At 37.5% G+C, this 23,232-nt stretch overlaps 1 protein-coding gene across 3 annotated transcripts; it reads left to right on the forward strand.

Annotated features, from left to right (window-relative positions):
* The first annotated feature begins 488 nt into the window (after window positions 1-488).
* Window positions 489-14,217, forward strand: LOC121969979. 3 transcript variants are annotated; one of them, XM_042520334.1, is made up of 5 exons: window positions 489-1,090; window positions 2,472-2,541; window positions 2,637-2,744; window positions 3,167-3,204; window positions 3,329-3,659. In XM_042520334.1, exons 1-5 carry the CDS (start codon window positions 828-830, stop codon window positions 3,351-3,353), a joined length of 504 nt encoding a protein of 167 aa, XP_042376268.1. In that variant the 5' UTR covers window positions 489-827; the 3' UTR covers window positions 3,354-3,659. The 3 variants fall into 3 exon arrangements, with proteins under 3 accessions (XP_042376268.1, XP_042376269.1, XP_042376270.1); XM_042520335.1 differs by lacking the exons at window positions 3,167-3,204; window positions 3,329-3,659 and adding an exon at window positions 14,063-14,217; XM_042520336.1 differs by having other exon boundaries at window positions 3,167-3,659.
* Window positions 14,218-23,232: the final 9,015 nt, after the last annotated feature.

Here is a 23,232-nt window from a genome sequence, read left to right on the forward strand (position 1 = left end):
CCTATTCCTCTAAACCAAACGCCCCCTAAGTCATATTTCTTTCTCTTCCTCATACAATCTCTTTACGACCATCCTATCGACGCCCATGACAGTAAGGGATGCCGCCTCTGCTGGATCTTCCTCCACAATGTACTCTCCTCTCGTAGCCTCTTCCTCTGAGAGGAGATCGTAAAGCTTAGAGAGGACGGATTCGGTGGCCAGCGTCTCCACCAGGCGGATCACCGCGTCGCGCGTCCGCTGTGTGGGAGGCCAGATCTTGAGGGAGAGCGAGGGGACCACGCCGAATGCCAGTGTCTCTAGCCCCTCTGATTCGGATCTCGTCTCTTCGGCGGCGGCGGCGGCGGATTCGGCCATGAACGGCGAGGGGAGAATGATCGGACCAGGATCGGCGAGTAGAGTGACTTAACCATGCACAGCGCCACACTTAAAAAAAAAAATTACCTGTTTTATTTTATATTACAATTAGTAAACTAAAATAAAGCATTTCGGGTACAGGTGTGGGGAAGTGATGGAGAAAGGTCGGCAAAGCTACTAGTTGCTGAAGACAGAGCCGGCGGAGTAGTCCTGGGAAGACCAGCACTCCAACGGTGGCGTCTCTACCTGGGACGATGTCCGGAACCGCCAGGCCCTCAACCACATGAAGTCCATGCGCCTTGGCGACCGCTGCTTCTTATACCACTCCGGCGGAGGCGCCTCCACCTGCCGCATCATCGATCGGCATCGACGAGGTCGTCAAGCAGTGGTACCTCTCTTCAGTCCTCGACTCCTTCAGAGGCGACAGAGGAGGAGACGCGACAGGGGTGGTGGACGTCCGGTTGCTGGGCGAGATGAGGCGCCCCGTCGAACTCCGACAGATCAAGGTGGAAGACGACGCCATGAAGGGTTTCGCGCTATTGAAACAGCCACGGTTGTCCGTGGTACCCGTGCTCGAGGGGATCTGGGAACGTATTGTGAGATGGGCGGCAGATACGGAGAGACGACGAAGGAGGAGGATGAGGAGGCAGAGACGGCGATTCCACCACCACCATCATCTCCACCAGCTAACAAATGAATCAAGACGGATCGGTTTCAGGAAGTCTGGAAATCCTAGGTTTGCCATTCTCTTCCCAGTCTATTAATCATTCTGGAAACCCTACATAGGTAGTGTTAGTAAGATTACAAACAACATGATTAGTTGAGTACCCTCATTGAGCCACCATTCCATCAAGATGATGATTCATATCCTCTGGATCTTCAAGTGTCTACAGTGCCACTTCCTGTTACAATGCTAACATTAGCCTTGAGCCACTAATTGAGACTGGAGTCTTATTAAATATCTAGATTCCTGAAAAAATTGTATTCTAGTTCCTTGTTTTCTCTTGTGCAGTCCATTGTAACATGATAAGCCACTAACTCGTCTTCTCTTGTGCATTCCATTATAACATAATAAGCCACTAACTCGTCTAATGTTTTATTGAAGTTTCCAACCAAACATTCTTATATTTTGATTCAAGGTTGTATGTATTTGTTGGATAAAATTTAGTAATACAAGATATATAAGAGCTAGCACACACATGTAATCTGTACTTTGAGGTTGCATGCATGAACAAGAACATTGATGGAAATTGAAACCCAATTAAAAGGTTGTTCAAAAAGATGTTGAACATAAGAGATAGAACATTCCACTAACATGTTTATATTTGCAATTTTTAGAAGCCTCAAAGGAAGAAAAGTGTTGCGACAAGAAGTAATCTTGTCTTGCCATCAAATGTCCCACGGTTATTACATTTATTGTACTGTTACTCTAAGCGTATTTTGGACAACCTAGAAAAAAAATATATCAATTATTTTTTATCATGATTTCGTTGGCAATGAGTACGAACTGCTTGTGAATATTGAAGACATCACACCTTTTTATGAGTTGGAGCCAATATCTGCTAATTGTCTGGTTGCTTACATGTGGTAAGTTTTCGCTTCACTCGAATTTTTTTCCTTTTATTTGTTTAACATAGTAACATTATTTTACTTCAATGGAAGGTTTCTCTTCAAAAGATGAAAAAAAAAGAAAACAAGGTCGATAAGTTCCGATTTGTGGATCCACAAACCCTCCCAGTAATGCCATATGTATCCAAACTGGACAAAAATGAAAAGATTGAATACTTAAATAGTTGTGTAAGTGTTTTGGCTGCTAGGCTGAGTGGTGCAGCAAGAAATCAACTAGTTTTGGCACCACACAATGTTGGGTAAATAAATATTACAATTTTATTTCTAATAGATTTTTTTGATAATTTTGTTGAATTTATGCATTGACTATCTATTTTGTGCATAGTTGTCATTGGATTTTGACTGTTATCGACCCTTATGTGGAGATGGTTTATTTGTTCGATTCACTTAATCATCGCAATCGTTATGAGGATTGGAAATATGAGTACATATTTTTTTTAATTAAGCATTTAATTTATTACTCATATGTCAACTCTTGTTGTACGAAGGAACTTGAAATTGTTCAATTCGAACAAGGAAAGGAAAGGGAAAAAGAAGCCTACATGGGAAGTCGTAAAGGTTTGTATATTATATATACACACATATGTTTACTAGTGATTAATTTAAAAAAATTTAACTGTGCATTATTCGTTGATAATTTTTTGTTAACATAGGGTCCTCGACAACCTGATGCTAAACAATATGGGTTTTATGTGATGAAATTTATGAGAGAAATTATTGAAGGAAATGTTACCGGCGAGAAGGATTCACTTAGCTCAATGGTAATATTTGACATATTCTCAATTTTCTCAAATAATTTCTTTTATTTGACTTTGCTTCTTCATTACTAATTTTTTTTACTAATATAATCTGGGTTTGTTAACAACATTTCATGAAAATAATTTACTCCAACGAAGAAATTGACGAAGTGCGATCCGAATGGACGGATTGCGTACTAGACTATATTCATTACTAGGTATAAATTACTAGACTATATTCATTACTTATGTATGATGCCTGCTTTCTTATACAATCTAGGAACCCATGAAATTTCAGTTCATTCTAGGCCGCTCAACTCTCAACTCTTATGTGTAATAATAATTGTCGTTTACTAAAACAAAACAATTCCTTCTCTTATGCTTGAGCTAATGAAGAATAATGTCTTTTCTTGCTTTGTGATTGTTGTTTTGATTGGCCACAACAGATGATCTTGCAAAGGGTGGAGCTGGTGAAGATGCTTAGGTGTTTATTTATGCTCCACTATTTCTGTCATAATCCTAGTAATTTAAATGTCTGAAACTATAATTTTCCTGCACCCATTATCATCTAACAGTATACAAATAAAAATTGCATTGAATTTTACCAGTTGTAGGACAAGGACGACCAGGTAAAGGATGTTGTGAAAGAACAATATGGCATATGGGTTGGTGATAGATTATTTTCAAATACTATTTGTCTACTGGAGTTGCATCACCTATGAGTTTATGTTCATCGAATGGCTTGATATTGACAACGTCATGTTTTTAGTAAGATATATATGGACATTAGAGTGGCTCTAATTCCAGTGTTCTTAAGTCCGTACTACTAGGCGTTGAGATATTTTGGTCTGTTTGAGAGTTTTTCATGTTTACATTTTAGTTCCTCATACGTTTACAACTATTGAGCTTTTATAATTATGCAATTGGAGAAGTGTTAGGAATAAGATGGCATCGTATCTTGTGAAATTTTCATTCTTTTCTTGTCTTGTTAGTCATTTTATAATCCAAGAGACATTTTGTTGTCTTAGAATTTATGTTACCTGTTAAACAGTTCGAGCATTACCTATTCGACAAATTTCGTGGTGTCCTTATAATTTTGTTTGGCAACCATGTGTTATCTATGGTCAGGACTTCTACTTTCTTTCCCTAAAAAATGGTTGCCAAATATGCGTCAAACAGTATTTCTTGGTATGTTTCTTTGTGGTCCAAAATTAATAATGGTTGGGTTGTGTGAGTAGCTTATTTAGTTGTTTCCGAATTATGCAAGGACTGACAATGTGGAAGTTATCTCTTTGTGAATTGTTAGATGATGACCTTTTGTATCTTATGAGTTGCTCTACAAATTTCTTGTTTGTTCTCTCCTTATGATTTTCATCTATATGTCATGACTCAATTTTGTTTTTCCTCCTATCTCACAGTCTCCATGTATACATCTTTAACGTTTTACCTAGCATTTTTCTATTGTCCAAGGAATATCTGATATCCATTGGGATGCCCTAAATTTTGTACCTGTGTTTGTTTCATTTGCAAGTTTAATTTCCTTGTCTAATCCTATAATTTATTATTATTTTTTTTTACAATTGTATTTAAATTTTTACTATGTTGAACTACGTACTTTGTTGATGATGTTGGGTTTTTCGGGCCGTAAAAATCGCTTTTTGCGTTGCGGAAACCCCGAATCCCATGCCACAGGATCCGTGCGAAGTTATAAAATTTCGTAAAAACTCCGTGTACATGTTTTCTAGCCTAGATCTACACTAGATCTACAAGGAAGAGACTTATACCTTTGTAGCGAAGCCCTTCGCGTATCCCGCTCGTCCAAGGTTCGCCGGATCTCAAGGTTGTCAAGTGTACAACCCTCTATGCGTATCCACACGAACAAATCGATGGACAGAACCTCTAAATATGTGCTAGCAACCTTAGAGGATCAGCAATGGTGGAGGAGAGGGAGAGAAGAAAGGTAGAGAGGAAGAAGAAGGAGGTTACACAAAGCAAAATGAAACTCTCACTTGTGTTAAAGTGGTCGGCCACTTCAAGAAGGGGCGTTTAAACCCCATGGGATATCAAGAGTCACAACTCTTGATCTCCCTCATGATGTGGCACACACATGTGCTAATCTTGATGATGTGGCATATCATCATTAGCCCACTTAATGCCAACTCACAAATGAGGTGGCAATGGTCAAGTCAAACTTGATCTTTCATCTTCTTCTCAAGTCAAGTCAAACTTGACCACTTCTCTCCCATGGTTGATCAAATATAACCATTGGTTCAAGTCAATTTTAATTTAATGAATCTCTATTTATTGAATTAAATTGACTCAATGAGTCTAAGTCCAAATTAGACTCATTTAACACATGAACCAAATTGAGTCCAACTCAATTAGTTTATTTTGGATTACTCTTAATCCAATTTGGTTCATCATATGAACCTAATCCTCTAGGTACATCAAATGAACCTAATCTCCATCTAATTGCCCTTTGTGTGTGACCCTATATGTTCTTGTAACATTGACAATGCTCTTAAACCCATTTAGAAGCATAAGTAATGAGCGGTATCTAGCAACACATCATTACTACCCAAGTTACAAGAATGTTGAGATCCAACATCACCTTGTGACTACTAATTGTGACCCCTCACAATATATGACAAGTGTCCTTCTATCCTTGACATCTAGATTGATCAATGTGAGGCATAGATCGTGTCATCCTCTAATCAATCTAAATCTTGAATCCCAAGTAAACTTACTCAATCAAATGAGCTCAACATCTCATATTGACTCATTTGGGCATGACCATGCACTTAGTGGTCTCACTCTATCAAGAATAATGATGTCACTCCCGTCATATAGGAGGGATAGATCCCATCTACATCACTCACATCCCTCCGCATAATTTGTTACATACCCAGTAATCGCCTTTATAGTCCACCCAGTTACAGGTGACGTTTGACGAAGCCAAAGTATGTAACTCCTTATGTAGGGAACCATGGTGACTTCAGGTTCAAGGACTAATAGTCATACTAATAGCCACATGAGAAAGTATATGACACTCATATAACGATCCATGATATTTTCTCATGGCGGGTCATTCAGTATACATTCTCCAATGCATACCCATGTGTCAACTTGATATCTCCATATCCATGACTTGTGAGATCAAGTCATCGAGTTGACCTACGTGCTAGTCTCGTCACATTAACATTGTCCCTGAATGTTAATACTTGACTAGGAATGATTAAGAGTAGTGTTCCCTTTATCATCTCACTATCGATTCAACCAATCGATCGATATAGGTAAGAACCTTCTACTAAAGGACGCTATTATACTTAGTTATTTGACACCAATACAAGTAAGTATAATAAGCATAAACAAATGTCTTTATATATATAAGAAATATGATACAATGAGTCCATACAGCAATCATCAAATTATTGGCTCTAGGACTCTAACTAACAATCTCCCACTAGTACTAGTGCCAATCAGTATAGGCTCTAAGGCTTAATAACTTAGTGTGACCATCATGCTTCTTCTGTGCCAAAGCCTTGGTCAAGGGATCTGCGATGTTAGCCTCAGTGGGTACTCTGTAAATCTTCACATCTCCTCTATCGATGATCTCTCGAATGAGATGGAAGCGTCGTAGTATGTGTTTGGTCCGCTGGTGTGAGCGAGGTTCCTTAGCCCGTACTATTGCTCCATTATTGTCACAATAGAGTTCTATGGGATCAGCTATGCTAGGAACCACCCCAAGTTTAGTAATGAACTTGCGGATCCAAACTGCCTCCTTTGTTGCTTCTGATGTAGCAATATACTCGGCTTCTATTATAGAATCAGCAACTGTGTCCTGCTTCGAACTCTTCCAACTCACAGCACCACTATTTATGCAAAACACGAACACAGACTACGATCAATAATCATCCTGGCCAGTTTAGAAGCTAGCATCACTGTAACCCTTTATAGCTAGCTCATCATTGCCTCCATATATCAAGAAATATTCTTTAGTCCTTCTCAAATACTTAAGAATATTCTTGACCGCTATCCAGTGACTTTCACATGGATCTGACTTCTATCTGCTCGTCATGCTCAAAGCATACGAGACATCAAGACGAGTACATAGCATGGCGTACATGATAGATCCTATGGCTGAAGCATAAGGGATCTTATCCATGCGGTCTCTCTCCTCTCTAGATAAGGGATCTTAAGTCTTCGAAAGACTCACACCATGTGACATCGGCAGAAATCCCTTCTTGGAGTTCTGCATGGCAAACCGTAGTAGTACCTTGTCAATGTATGTACTCTAACTTAGGCCAAGCAATCTCTTAGATCTATCTCTATAGATCTGTATGCCTAGAATGCGGGATGCTTCACCTAAGTCCTTCATTGAGAAACAAGTCCCTAGCCAAGTCTTGACAGACTGCAACAAAGGGATGTCCTCCCCAATGAGTAGTATGTCATCCACATACAATATAAGGAAGACAACTGCGCTCCCAACAACCTTCTTGTAGACACAAGGTTCATCTTCATTCTTGATGAAACTAAACTATTTAATTGCATCATCGAATCGAAGATTCCAGCTCCGAGAAGCTTGCTTTAACCCATAAATGGACCTATGCAGCTTGCATACTCTACTAGTATGCTGTGGATCTACAAAACCCTCAGGTTGTGTCATGTACACATCCTCAAGCAAGTTTCCATTCAGAAACGTGGTTTTGACATCCATCTACCAGATCTTATAATCGTGGTATGCTGCAATAGCAAGCATGATTCGAATGGATTTAAACATCGCTCTTGGAGAAAAAGTTTTATCATAGTCAATACCATGAATTTGCTTGAAACCTTTTGCTACCAAGCGACCCTTATAAATAAGTCCATCCATGTCAGTCTTTTTCTTAAAGACCCACTTACCCCCAATGGGTTTGACCCCTTCAGGTGGATCAACCAAAGTCCATACTTGGTTAGTATACATGGATTCCATATCGGTCTCATGACCTCTAGTCATTTCTCCGAATCTGGTCTCATCACAGCTTCCTGATAGGAGGTAGGCTCATCCTCAATGAGCACAACGTCATCATGGTCAGACAAGAGAAATGAATATCTTTCAGGCTGACGACGTATCCTATCAGACCTGCGAAGAGGTAGGTATACTCGAACTGGTTGTGGTTCCTCAACTCCTTGTGGAACAACATCATCCACAACACTTTGTGGTTCCAGTTCAACTTCCATCGAGGCTTCAGTGCTATGGTTCACATCTTGAACTTCTTCAAGATCGAACGTACTCCCACTAGTTTTTCTAGAAACAAAATCCCTTTCTAGAAATACCTCAGTCTTTGCCACAACTACCTTGTGTTGACTGGGAATGTAGAAGTAATATCCCTTCGTTTCCTTGGGATAACCAATAAAATAGCACTTATCATATTTGGGTCATAGTTTGTTTGGGACTTGACATCGAACGTAAGCCTCACAACCCCAAATCCTCATAAAAGACACCTGGGAATCTCTCCCAGTCCATATTCTATATGGTGTCTTTATCACAGCCTTGGATGGAACTCGGTTGAGTATGAACGCTGTTGTGTCTAGAGCATAGCCCCAAAGAGATGTAGGAAGATCTATGTGACTCATCATAGACCGTACCATATCTAATAAGGTACGATTCCTCCTTTCGAATACACAATTCCACTGTGGTGTTCCAGGAGGAGTGAGTTGGGATAGGATCCCACACTCAACTAGATAGTCACGAAACTCATGGCTAAGGAATTCTTCACCTCGATCTGATCGAAGTATCTTAATACTCTTACCAATCTGAGTTTGTACTTCATTCTTGAATGCTTTGAACTTTTCAAAGGATTCTGACTTATGTGTCATCAATTACACATAACTATATCTACTGAAGTCATCAGTAAATGTAATGAAGTACCTATAACCACCCCTGGCAGTGACATTGAAAGAGCCACATACATCACTATGTATAAGTCCTAACAAGTCAGTCGCTCTCTTGCTGTATCCACTAAAGGGAGTCTTCGTCATCTTGCCCAGTAGGCATGACTCGCATATCTCATATGATTCAAAATCAAATGAGTCCAGCAAACCATTTTTATGGAGTTGGGATAAGCGTTTGTCATTTATATGACCTAAGCGATAGTGCCAGATATAGGTTTAGTTCATGTCATTTGACTTGAACCTCTTGATACTTATGTTATGGATAGAGTTCTCAAGGTCTAAAATATAGAATCCGCTCATCAGAGGTGCACTACAATAGAATATATCATTTAAATAAACTGAACAACATTTGTTCTTTATTATAAATGAAAATTCTTTCTTTTCTAAACAAGAAACTGATATAATGTTCTTAGTCAGAGCAGACACATAACAACAATCATCCAATTCTAGTATAAGCCCAGAGGGCAGAGATAGAGAATAAGTTCCTACAGAAACAACAGCAACTCGTGCTCCATTGCCTACGCGTAGGTCCATCTCGCCCTTCGTCAATGCCCTGCTATTTCTCAGCGCCTGCACATTAGTACAAATGTGAGAAGTACATCCGGTATCTAATACCCATGATGAAGAAATAGATAGATTGATTCTATAACATATATACCTGAAGTGGAAGTCTCACTTCTCTTCTTTTTAAGATCTTCTAGGTACACTTTGCAGTTCCTCTTCCAGTGCCCGGTCTGACCGCAGTGGAAGCAGGTAGCATCCTTGGCAACCCCTCCTTTGGGTTTCAGTGCCTTGCCTTTAGCCTTGGCTTGGAACTTTCCCCTAGCTTTGGGCTTGCCCTTGCCCTTGTTTTTCTGAACCATCAGAATAGAGTTGGGCTTAACCTTCTCAAGGTTGAGCTCAGCAGTTCTTAACATGCTAAGTAGCTCGGGCAATGACTTGTCAATTTCGTTCATGTTATAATTTAGAATGAATTGACTATAGCTATCTGGCAAGGATTGCAAGATTAGGTCAGTGGCCAGCTCTTGGCCAAGCGGGAATCCCAAACTCTGTAGGTTTTCTATGTACCTAATCATTTTGAGTACATAGGGGCCTACGGGAGTCTCATCTTGCATCTTGCACTGAAACAGTGCCTTAGAAATCTCGAATCTCTCATGCCTCGCTTGTCCTTGATATAGTTGACGAAGATGTTCAACCATATCATAAGCGCTCATCAACTCGTGTTGCTTCTGAAGCTCAGAGTTCATGGTCGCGAGCATAAGACATGACACATCTAATGCGTCATCTTGATGTTTCTTGTAAGCATCACAATCAACTCGCGTGGCAGTGGCAGGAGGTGCCTCAGGAATGGGCTGCTCCAGGACGTACAGTTTTCGTTCCTGTGTGAGAACTATTCTCAAGTTCCTGTACTAGTCCAGGAAGTTAGCTCCATTGAGCTTGTCCTTATCGAGGACAAAACGCAGGGAGAAGGAGTTCGTGTTTGATGACATGGTAATCTACAACAGAAAAATGCAGAAAAATAAATATCATATTACAATTAATCATCTAATTAGACCTTTAATTAAATGATGCTCCCGTTGAATTCTACAATTCAAGTGGGACAAGATCCACATCATACTATGCCTTGAGTTAACTTTGGCTAAATTGCCCAAGACTTAGTATGATCGGTAGGTAACTAATTACCAATTATATCTCTATGCAACTCTTGTTTATAGGATTAAGATCCGCATATATATTAAAACTTGAGTTAGCTTTGGCTAAATCATCCAAAAAATTAATATAAATGTGATTTTGACCTATCTACCAACCATTGGAAAATACCTATAGTTAAACTCGATCCAATTGAGTTAACTAGTTACTCAATCTAATTGAGTTGTACTCACCCATGCGTTTATAGGCGGGACCAAAATTATCCCTCCGCACCTTACCAAGATAATATGCGTTGCTCTGCTTTGGCAGATTCAACAATATGTGATCGAGGTAGTGATGGGTATCACGGCAAGGTAGGCATTTCGAGTTGACGCGATTGAGATCTAATCTAATCGACGATGTGTATCATATACGCGATTTAGATCTAATCTAATCGTGGAGGTGCATCATGTGCGCGATTTAGATCTAATCTAATCGTTAAGGCACTAATTAATTACTAATCTAGCATGCATCACATACACACACACAAGCAATTAATTAAATTTTGTGATTAGTCATGGCCCTACTACGATCTTCTCAAGCCAATGAGAAGATCGGTTGGTCAACCTAGGGTTAATAGCTTCATCAAGCTCCTCCCTTTGACCGTCATGTGTTGCTCGCACCCTCCTCGTAACTCCGTCTCGAGTGGACTTTCCACTGCTCCAATTTTGTACATTATAAAAGGTGAAACTCGAGTTACATTCGAGTCTAATAACTATTTTACAACAGGAATATAAATAGAAGGGCACGACGCGCAGGTCGCGAATCAAGTACAACATGCACAAACACACAAAATGGCGCGCGGGCCATATTATGAATTACAACACATATTTCCAATCAAATTGGGTTCTTTGGATCATGACCATCACAAAATGATACATAATTCTAAATTATGTGATTTTCATAAATTTCTGTAATTTTTTCTAATATTTTTACGATTTTATGAGTCGCAACTTCTCGGCAGTCCCGATTAGCGATTTTCGGGCACAATCGCGGAACGAAGCCCCTTGCGGGGTTAGGGGCAGCACCCGTACTTGCGATATAACCATTGCAAGTGTTCCTAAGCGATCCTACAACGCCTTAGCCCGCTGTCCCAAATCATTTTGGGCGAGACCTTGCCGATTCGGAAGGTGTTTCTCGGTAGTCGAAGCCTACAAGTGTTCAAACACTTGTTGTTTCGCTTCTACGAGAAAAATACTCATAAAATACATAAAAATCATAAATTTACAGAAACTTACAGAACTGATATTTTTCATAAAAATACAAATAAAACACGTACACGCTTCGCACATGGTTCTGATACCACTGTTGGGTTTTTCGGGACGCAAAAACTGCTTTTTGCGTTGCGGAAACCCCGAATCCCATACCACAGGATCTGTGCGAAGTTATAAAATTTCATAAAAACTTCGTGTACATGTTTTCTACCCTAGATCTACACTAGATCTACAAGGAAGAGACTTATACCTTTATAGCGAAGCCCTTCGCGTATCCTGCTCATCCAAGGTTCGCCGGATCTCAAGGTTGTCAAGTGTACAACTCTCTATGTGTATCCACACGAACAAATCGATAGAGAGAACCTCTAAAGATGTGCTAGCAACCTTAGAGGATCGGCAATGGTGGAGGAAATGGAGAGAAGACAGGTAGAGAGGAAGAAGAAGGAGGTTACACAAAGCAAAATGAAACTCTCACTTGTGTTAAAGTGGTCGGCCACTTCAAGAAGGGGCTTTTAAACCCCATGAGATATCAAGAGTCACAACTCTTGATCTCCCTCATGATGTGGCACACACATGTGCTAATCTTGATGATGTGGCATATCATCATTAGCCCACTTAATGTCAACTCACAAATGAGGTGACAATGGTCAAGTTAAACTTGACCTTTTATCTTCCTCTTAAGTCAAGTCAAACTTGACCACTTCTCTCCCATGGTTGATCAAATCTAACCATTGGTTCAAGTCAATTTTAATTTAATGAATCTCTATTCATTGAATTAAATTGGCTCAATGAGTCTAAGTCCAAATTAGACTCATTTAACACATGAACCAAATTGAGTCCAACTCAATTAGTTTACTTTGGATTACTCTTAATCTAATTTGGTTCATCATATGAACCTAATCCTCTAAGTACATCAAATGAACCTAATCTCCATCTAATTATCTTTTGTGTGTGATCCTATAGGTTCTTGTAACGTTGGCAATGCTCTTAAATCCATTTGGAAGTATAAGTAATGAGTGATATCTAGCAGCAAATCATTACTACCCAAATTACAAGAATGTTGAGATCCAACATCACCTTGTGACTACTAATTGTGACCCCTCACAATATATGACAAATGTCCTTCTATCCTTGACATCCAGATTGATCAATGTGAGGCATAGACCATGTCATTCTCTAATCAATCTAAATCTTGAATCCCAAGTAGACTCACTTAATCAAATGGCTCAACATCTCATATTGACTCATTTGGGCATGGTTATGCACTTAGTAGTCTCACTATATCAAGAATAATGATGACACTCCCGTCATATAGGAGGGATAGATCTCATCTACATCACTCACATCCCTCTGCATAATTTGTTACATACCCAGTAATCGCCTTTACAGTCCACCCAGTTACAGGTGACGTTTGACGAAGCCAAAGTATGTAACTCCTTATATAGGGAACTATGGTGACTTCAGGTTCAAGGACTAATATTCATACTAATAGCCACATGAGAAAGTATATGACACTCATATAACAATTCATGATATTTTCTCATGGCGGGTCATTCAGTATATATTCTCCAATGCATACCCATGTGTCAATTTGATATCTCCATATCCATGACTTGTGAGATAAAGTCATCGAGTTAACTTACATGCTAGTCTCGTCACATTAACATTGTTTGTGAATGTTAATACTTGACTAGGAATGATTAAGAGTAGTGTTCCCTATATCATCTCACTATCGATTCAACCAATCGATTGATATAGGTAAAAACCTTCTACTCAAGGACGCTATTATACTTAGTTATTTGGCACCAATACAAGTAAGCATAATAACCATAAACAAATGTCTTTATATATATAAGAAATATGATACAATGAGTCCATACAACAATTATCAAATGATTGGCTCTAGGGCTCTAACTAACAGATGACTCCTTGTGAATAATACTACTGTGGCAAAAGTACATTGGAAATTCATTGTTGATGACAAATTTTTATTTCCTACTTCCATCTTGTTAGACCTTGCAAGTATCATCGCGAATGACAATTATGATGCTTCATTAAGCTCAACTATGTTAATCTATATGCATGTTAGTGATTGCTTGAGAATGAAATGATGAGCTTGTAAAGGCATTCCGTGTATGATCCATAGTATATTGATATAGAAAACATCTATATACTGTAGTTTGATTTCTTAATAGTTCGCTTTATATACTGCATGTTAGTTTGGTCAAACGAGTGACAAGGAGGTATAATTCTCAAGGAAGAAAAGATCATTCCTTCTTTTGTGTTGAGTATAATGGAATTTTATCCTGCATGAATGGATGTTGCCAGTTGTTTCTTGATACACACTTATTTGTATCATTTTGTTTGACTTGTGTAGCATGAAACAACACCTAATATCTATTCTATCTTGTATTAATGTTTGTTTTCCAAGAATTCGTGTTGTCATGTAGACTATAATCTGGAATTCTGGAATTTGATAAGTTTTGTTAAATTTTTCTCTTGTAGGTCGGGCCATTCGTGAGCAAGACATGATTTAAGTTTTTTGATGCAAGACGTGAGCTTTGTTAGGATGTAGCTTGCCTTGCTAATTTGTAAATTAAAAGTCATATGGAGAACAGCAAATGGAAAAATTGTGATTTAATGTATATGGAGAACAGTAATGGAAAACATGTGTATTTTGATGAGTAACAATTCATTTTGGATATTTTGGATTTAATGTAGTAAATATTTAGTTTTGTATCAGTGGTTTGCTTATATTAAAATAAGATTGGTTGTTTGGTATTAATGAACATTAAAGACAACAGTTAAAAATATTGTAAAAACTATGTAAACCATAACGGATTTTTTTTTGAAAAAAGTGATAAAAGATAATGATTTTATCCGTTGTAAAATGTATTAAAATTATATACCACAACAATTTATAACTGTTGTAAAAAAAAGCAAAACGAGTAAATATTATCTACCACAACGATTTATATCTGTTGTAAAAAGAGTCTACTACAATGTTTTATTTCTGTTAAAATTATCTACTACGATGATTTTAAAACGTTGTCGTATCCTTCGTAAACAAATTTTGAGTATATAAACAACAACGGATAAAAATCGTTGTCAAATGTCTACAAAGACAACGGATTCAAAACCGTTGTCGTAGGGCAATACATTCTACAATACCCTCAGTTACAACGATTTTTTGACCCTACGACAACGGATAATATCCGTTGTCATTTGCAGTTTTCGTTGTAGTGATATGCCTTATCCAGCCTAGAGATGCACCAAAATAAGGTTCCCTAACATATTATCAACTCAACCTGCTCTAATATCAATTTATAGGATCTAATTGCACACTAGAGGAGGGTGAATATGTAGTAGAAATTAAACCATCTTGTAACAAGAAAAATAAATCCTAACTTAAATAAACAGAATACAAAAAATTAGACAATAGTTGACAAACTTTAACATGCATGGATCAATAGAAAACTTAACACAATCTACAGGAATCAATAGAGTACTTAGCACAATAAGTATGCAAATAGAATGCCAAGTAAAATCTACTTTTCAAGAATTAAACTAAAAATTGATTCTTATTTAAAATCTTTCCTTTCCAGAAAGTCTCTCTAGGTGGAGAGACTCTATAAAAGAATCTAAAAATTAAGAACATTTAAACACACAATATGTATGACCACTAAAATGAAAGAAACATTACAAGCCCTAATTGCCAATTGAAGTAGAAGATCAGTAGTGCAACACGTTAACATAGGAGCACAAGAAGAGCACTTTTGGAAGAGTAGTAATAGAGATTTGATGTTGTGAATAGATGTCTTGAGCCTCCTTTTATAGAGCTCATGTTGTTGGTTGGTCGTAGGAAGATCGTATCGGTTTCACTGCACAAAAATTTTGTACAAGTGTCGAACCTTTCCTAACAACCTATTGTGTTCTTTAGAAATTAAATTCGAAATCGCAAACGGAACTTAACATTATTGATTCCAAATTTAATTTATCTGTTTTTAATGGTTTAGACTTTGATCACAAATGATGTTTAACATTATTGATCCAAATCCACCTATGTTATAAATTTAATTAAATATTAATTTCGAAAATCGGTTCCTAGGTCAAACATGATGAGACACTTGGCCTTCTTGGGTATGCGAACATCCACCACTGCCTCAACAAAACCTCCTAACAAAATTCAATATTTAATTTACTTATATAACCGTAAGTTTAACCAAAAGGAACAATCAAATCACAAATTCAAAAAACTAAAAAAAAAAACACAAACTCGAATAACAAATTCAAAACCTAGAATTATATGTCTCTTGTGTTTGGAATTCATATAAAGAAAAACTAATATGATACGGAAAACAATTACTAGTTATACCTTTCTTTGTAAGTAACAACCTCTTGATCTTCTACCGTATTCCTCTTCTTATCTCGGACGTCATGTGGGCGACGATCTACTGAGATGAGAACCACCCAAGCCCTTCTTCTTCCTTCTTCCAAGATTCGGCCAAGCAACCTTCTCCAAGAGATTATAAGTCTCGGCCACCAACCAAGCTCCATGGAAAACTAGGAAACGAAACCTCCTTTCTCTTCTTCTTCTCCAAGCTAGATCTGACCACCAATGCAAGGTCCTAGAGATTGATGAGGTTCATTGTTGGTTGGTGCTAGGTAGATCGTACCGGTTCCACTGTACAAAAATTTTGTACAAGTGTCGAACCTTTCCACTGTTTCCAGAGCATATCCCCAAAATAAATTTGATAATTCTGAATAACTCATCATCGATCTAACCATTTCCATAAGAGTTTTATTCCTTTGTTCTGCTACACCATTCTATTGGGGTGTACCAGGTGCAGACAATTGGGATTGGATCCCGGCTTCTGATAAGTAATTCCTAAATTCTCCAAAGAGGTATTCGCCACCACGGTCAAACCGTAGTGTCTTGATACTTTTACCAAGACGTTTCTCCACATCAGCCCTATATTCTTTGAACTTATCAAAGCATTCAGACTTGCGGTGCATCAAGTAAATGTATCCGTATCTTGAATAATCGTCTATAAATGAGACAAAGTATTCATAACCACCTCTTGCCTAGATAGACATAGGACCTCACAAATCAAAATGAACCAATTCTAACACATCTTTGGTTCTATACCCCTTGACCTTAAAAGGTCTCTTGGTCATTTTACCTTCCAAGCAAGATTCATAGGTAGGAAAGTTTTCCAACTCTAATGAACCCAAGAGTCCATCGGCTATAAGCCTTTGAATCCTACTTAAGTTAATATGACCAAGTCTTAGATGCCAAAGATATGTTTGGTTCATTTTCGAAGGTTCTTTTCTCTTATTAGAGTTAGAAGATGTGTTATTAATTTCCATTTATTACTTTGTGGAAGAAATTAGATTTAAAGTATATAAATTACCAACCAATGCACCAGAACATATAATAACCCTATTTCTCTTTCTAACCACATTATTATTAAAAGAAACAGAATATCCACCCAAATACAGTTTAGAAACTGAAATTAAATTCTTTCTGAAACTGGGTACATAAAGACAATTTCTTAAAACCAAACTTCTATTCCTATCAAATGATAAGTAGACGTCCTCCAATGCAACAACCGCCACCTTAGTAGCATTGCTCATGTAGATTGTTATCTAAAAATTGATTCTTATTTAAAATCTTTCCTTTCCAGAAAGTCTCTCTAGGTGGAGAGACTCTATAAAAGAATCTAAAAATTAAGAACATTTAAACACACAATATGTACGACCACTAAAATGAAAGAAACATTACAAGCCCTAATTGCCAATTGAAGTAGAAGATCAGTAGTGCAACACGTTAACATAGGAGCACAAGAAGAGCACTTTTCGAAGAGTAGTAATAGAGATTTGATGTTGTGAATAGATGTCTCGAGCCTCCTTTTATAGAGCTCATGTTGTTGGTTGGTCGTAGGAAGATCGTATCGGTTTCACTGCACAAAAATTTTGTACAAGTGTCGAACCTTTCCTAACAACCTATTGTGTTCTTTAGAAATTAAATTCGAAATCGCAAACGGAACTTAACATTATTGATTCCAAATTTAATTTATCTGTTTTTAATGGTTTAGACTTTGATCACAAATGATGTTTAACATTATTGATCCAAATCCACCTATGTTATAAATTTAATTAAATATTAATTTCGAAAATCGGTTCCTAGGTCAAACATGATGAGACACTTGGCCTTCTTGGGTATGCGAACATCCACCACTGCCTCAACAAAACCTCCTAACGAAATTCAATATTTAATTTACTTATATAACCGTAGGTTTAACCAAAAGGAACAATCAAATCACAAATTCAAAAAACTAAAAAAAAAAACACAAACTCGAATAACAAATTCAAAACCTAGAATTATATGTCTCTTGTGTTTGGAATTCATATAAAGAAAAACTAATATGATACGGAAAACAATTACTAGTTATACCTTTCTTTGTAAGTAACAACCTCTTGATCTTCTACCGTATTCCTCTTCTTATCTCGGACGTCATGTGGGCGACGATCTACTGAGATGAGAACCACCCAAGCCCTTCTTCTTCCTTCTTCCAAGATTCGGCCAAGCAACCTTCTCCAAGAGATTATAAGTCTCGGCCACCAACCAAGCTCCATGGAAAACTAGGAAACGAAACCTCCTTTATCTTCTTCTTCTCCAAGCTAGATCTGACCACCAATGCAAGGTCCTAGAGATTGATTGTTGGTTGGTGCTAGGTAGATCGTACCGGTTCCACTGTACAAAAATTTTGTACAAGTGTCGAACCTTTCCACTGTTTCCAGAGCATATCCCCAAAATAAATTTGATAATTCTGAATAACTCATCATCGATCTAACCATTTCCATAAGAGTTTTATTCCTTTGTTCTGCTACACCATTCTATTGGGGTGTACCAGGTGCAGACAATTGGGATTGGATCCCGGCTTCTGATAAGTAATTCCTAAATTCTCCAAAGAGGTATTCGCCACCACGGTCAAACCGTAGTGTCTTGATACTTTTACCAAGACGTTTCTCCACATCAGCCCTATATTCTTTGAACTTATCAAAGCATTTAGACTTGCGGTGCATCAAGTAAATGTATCCGTATCTTGAATAATCGTCTATAAATGAGACAAAGTATTCATAACCACCTCTTGCCTAGATAGACATAGGACCTCACAAATCAAAATGAACCAATTCTAACACATCTTTGGTTCTATACCCCTTGGCCTTAAAAGGTCTCTTGGTCATTTTACCTTCCAAGCAAGATTCATAGGTAGGAAAGTTTTCCAACTCTAATGAACCCAAGAGTCCATCGGCTATAAGCCTTTGAATCCTACTTAAGTTAATATGACCAAGTCTTAGATGCCAAAGATATGTTTGGTTCATTTTCGAAGGTTCTTTTCTCTTATTAGAGTTAGAAGATGTGTTATTAATTTCCATTTATTACTTTGTGGAAGAAATTAGATTTAAAGTATATAAATTACCAACCAATGCACCAGAACATATAATAACCCTATTTCTCTTTCTAACCACATTATTATTAAAAGAAACAGAATATCCACCCAAATACAGTTTAGAAACTGAAATTAAATTCTTTCTGAAGCTGGGTACATAAAGACAATTTCTTAAAACCAAACTTCTATTCCTATCAAATGATAAGTAGACGTCCTCCAATGCAACAACCGCCACCTTAGTAGCATTGCTCATGTAGATTGTTATCTCTCCTTCACATAGTCGTCGGGTTTCCTAGAACCCCTGTAAAGAGTTGTAGACATGATCAATGGCTCCTGTATCTACACACCAGGTGCTGGTAGATAACACCGCTAAACATGTTTCAACTACTAGAGAATGGGATATACCTTTATTGTTTTCTCTCTTACGAGGACAATCCTCCTTCCAATGTCTAGTCTACTTGCAGATGAAGCACTTGCCCTTTGGCTTCTTCATTCCAACTTTAGGTCTAGTACTTAGAGATCTATTATTTTTTTGCTGAGCCAGCTTGTTTCTTCTTCTTCTTGCCTTTTGATTTAGAAGAGGAAACATTCTCAGCAAAGTGAATCTGAGAACTGTGACGAAATATTCCTTCTGCTGCCTGAAATTCTGTCAGAAGTTCCGCCAACGTATAAGCCCTTTTGTTCATGTTATAGTTCAGGCGGAACTGCTCAAAACTTCTGGGTAGCGTCTGGAGAATGATATCGATCTGGGTTTCCCCATCGATTTCATCTCCAAGGATCTGTATTTTGTTTAAATAAGCCATCATTTTGACGATATAATCCCTTACGGGTGTCCCCTCTATCATGGTGGTAGTCATTAATTTTCTCATTGCCTCTTGCCTAGCAGCTCGAATCTGGTGTCTGAAGAGTTCCTTGAGATTGTTCATTATAGCATAAGCAGTTGGTAAATCTTGATGCCGATGTTGCAGCACATTTCACATTGAAGTCAAAATGTAACACCGCGCCATCTTATCTACCTTTACCCATTTTTTACGATACTCAATCTCCTCTTCACTAGAATCACTATTAGGCACATCAGGGCAAACCTCTGATAGTACAAACTTATAGCCTTTAGTAGTCAGGACAATGTCTAGGTTTATTTTCCAATCTATATAGTTGGGACCAGTAAGTTTGTTCTCTTTCAGTATAATGGCCAGTGAGTTGAAAGTCATCCTAAGAATCATAAAATAAACTTTGGTCAGGACTCTAAATTTAGAATAATATTGATTCCTCAAACAATACTATTTAAATTTACCAACACCTCAAAACACCGTGAATTTTGCATGCCACGTTAGTGTGGACGTATACAAATTCAACATTTGTAAGAGAAGGGTCTTACCTATTAATTTTATTATCTTGTCATCCTAACTTTATGATAAATAAAATTAATAGTTGGTTTTCCGTTGGTCACGCAAAACAATAGCAGTGACTCCGTTGGGAAGGATACTACTGAATGCGTCTAAGTGTATACCATTACTTGATACTTAGTCCATTAAATAGGATTGTGCCCCTTCAGTTGGAGAAGATCACACGCTCCTAAATAATTTCCTATAACCATCCATAAAGGAAGTTTGATCTAGTGATCCGCAACAAACAATCCGTTATGGAGGGAGGCACTCAGAGCCAGCACGCAAGTTTGTTGCATCACTTACAAACCAGTAATGGAGACCGTAGAATTTATTTAAAAATCCCTCTCCCACTTAGTTATTTAAGGTGAGGATTTTGACTATGCTAGCCCACATCACATGCATACACACATCACAGTAAATAAAAGCAATAAATATGGAAATTAAATTTCCAACTATTATGGCTCCTTCAATCACTGTTCTCCGTGTGCTCCCGCCCTAGGATTCATGTCGTCGAGTCCATCGAGTTTCCTTATCCGCTACGCCTCTGGTCCTCCAATAGCATCACGCCTCACAAGGATTTGATCCGCGACAAAAAATAAAATAAAATTTTACATACATCGATTCTATATTCCACAAGGCAATGTACATCAAGTCTAGATCGAACATAAATGTAAAATCCTAGGGCTAATATAGCTCCTGCTGTATTAGTTAAATACAATCACGCACACAAAATAAAATGCCCTTGACATGTCCAAGGGTCCAATCACACACAATATCTATAAGCCATAATAGTTGGATCCAGCAATCACAAAGTTAGCACATCCTACTATTATCCTGCCTAAATTATGTATGACATGTGCATAATTAAATTGAATACCAAACACACAGAGGCAAACCTTATCTTTGATACCAATTGTTGGTTGGTCCTAGGAAGATCGTACCGATTCCACTGTACAAATATTTTGTACAAGTGTCGAACCTTTCCTAACAACCTATTGTGTTTTTTAGAAATTAAATTTGGAATCGCAAACGGAACTTAACATTATTGATTCCAAATTTAACTTATCTGTTCTTAATGGTTTAGACTTGGATCGCAAATGATACTTAACATTATTGATCCAAATCCACCTATGTTATAAATTCAATTAAATATTAATTTCAGAAATCGGCTTCCAGGTTAAACATGGCGAGGCACTAGACCTTCTTGGATATGGGAGCAACCACCACTTCCTAGACAAAGTCCTTTAAGTAAATCTAATATTTAATTTCCTTATATAACTCTAGGTTTAATCAAAAAGAACAATCAAATCAAAAATTTGAAAAACAAAAAAATACAAATTCGAATCACAAATTTAAAACTCTAGAATCATATGTCTCTTGTGTTTGGAATTCATACAAAAAAAAAACTAGTATGATGCGGAAACTAATTACTAGTTATACCTTTCTTTGTATGCAACGACCTCTTGATCTTCTACCGTATTCCTCTTCTTATCTCGGACATTGTGTGGGCAACGATCTACCAAGATGAGAACCACCCAAGCCCTTCTTTCTTCTTCACCAAGTTTCGGCCACCAAAACTCCTCCAAGAATGTAGAGGTTCGACCACCACCACCAAACTCCAAGGGATGCAAGAAGCTCCTTCCTCTTCTTCTTCTCCAAGTAAGATCCGGCCACCACAAGAGTCTCCTTGAGAGTGATGAGGTTCGGCCACCAAAAAGAAGAGAAGAAGAAGAGAGGATGACCAGCCACACCAAGGAAGAAAAGAGAGAAAAATAGAATAGAGTTGTGTCTCATGAAGGCACCTCTATCGCTTCTTTTAAAATCCTTGGTCTTGGCAAATAAGGAAAATTTAATTATAATTAAAATTCCCTTTATTTTCCTTGTCATTGGTTAATAAGTAAAATTTAATAAAAATTCCTTTTAACTCTTTCTATGGCCGGCCCCTAATCATGCTCCAAACAAGGAAAGTTTTAATCACAAAAATTAAAACTTCCTAATTTGTTTCCAAAAATTTTTTAATAAAAATTTCTCTATTAATTTTTCCCTTTATGGTTTGTTATAAAAGGAAATTTTATAAATAAAAATATTTCCTTTAAACATATGGATGATTTCCAAAAAGGAAAGTTTTCTTCAAAATTAAAATCTTCCTTTTAATCTACAAATAAGGAAAGATATCAAATCTTTTCTTAATCCTTTGTAGAAACTTATAAAAGAAAAAATTTATAATTTTAAAACTCTCTTTTAAATAATGAATATGGTTACAAAAAAGGAAAAATTTTCTTAAAATTAAAATCTTCCTTTCAAACTACAAATAAGGAAAGATATCAAATCTTTTCTTAATCTTTTGTAGAAAGCCATAAAAGGAAAGATTTAAATTTTAAACTTTCTTTTAAAACCATGGAATCCACATAAGAAAAATTTTAAAAATTAAAATCCTTTTAATTTGATGTGGCCGGCCACACCAAGCTTGGAATTCAAGTTAGGGCCGGCCACACAACTTGCTCATCCTAATTGCTTTGGCCGACCCAAGCTTGGCTTCCAAGCTTGCTTGGCCGACCACCTTAGGATGAGTACAAAGGTGGGTATAGGTGGGTATAATACTTTATAAATAAGAGGCTACGATAGGGACCGAGAGGAGGAATTGGTTTTGGTCTTCCGATGAAATTAAGCTTCCCGTGTTCGCCCCGAACACCCAACTTAATTTCATCAATAATAATTCATACCACTAAAGAATTATTATTGAACTACTGCACCAATCCAAAATTATATTTTGGGCTCCTTCTTATTATGAGTGTGTTAGTCTCCCTGTGTTTAAGATGCCGAATGCCCA

Source organism: Zingiber officinale, chromosome 4A (genome assembly GCF_018446385.1).
Source record: "Zingiber officinale cultivar Zhangliang chromosome 4A, Zo_v1.1, whole genome shotgun sequence".
NCBI lineage: Eukaryota > Viridiplantae > Streptophyta > Magnoliopsida > Zingiberales > Zingiberaceae > Zingiber > Zingiber officinale.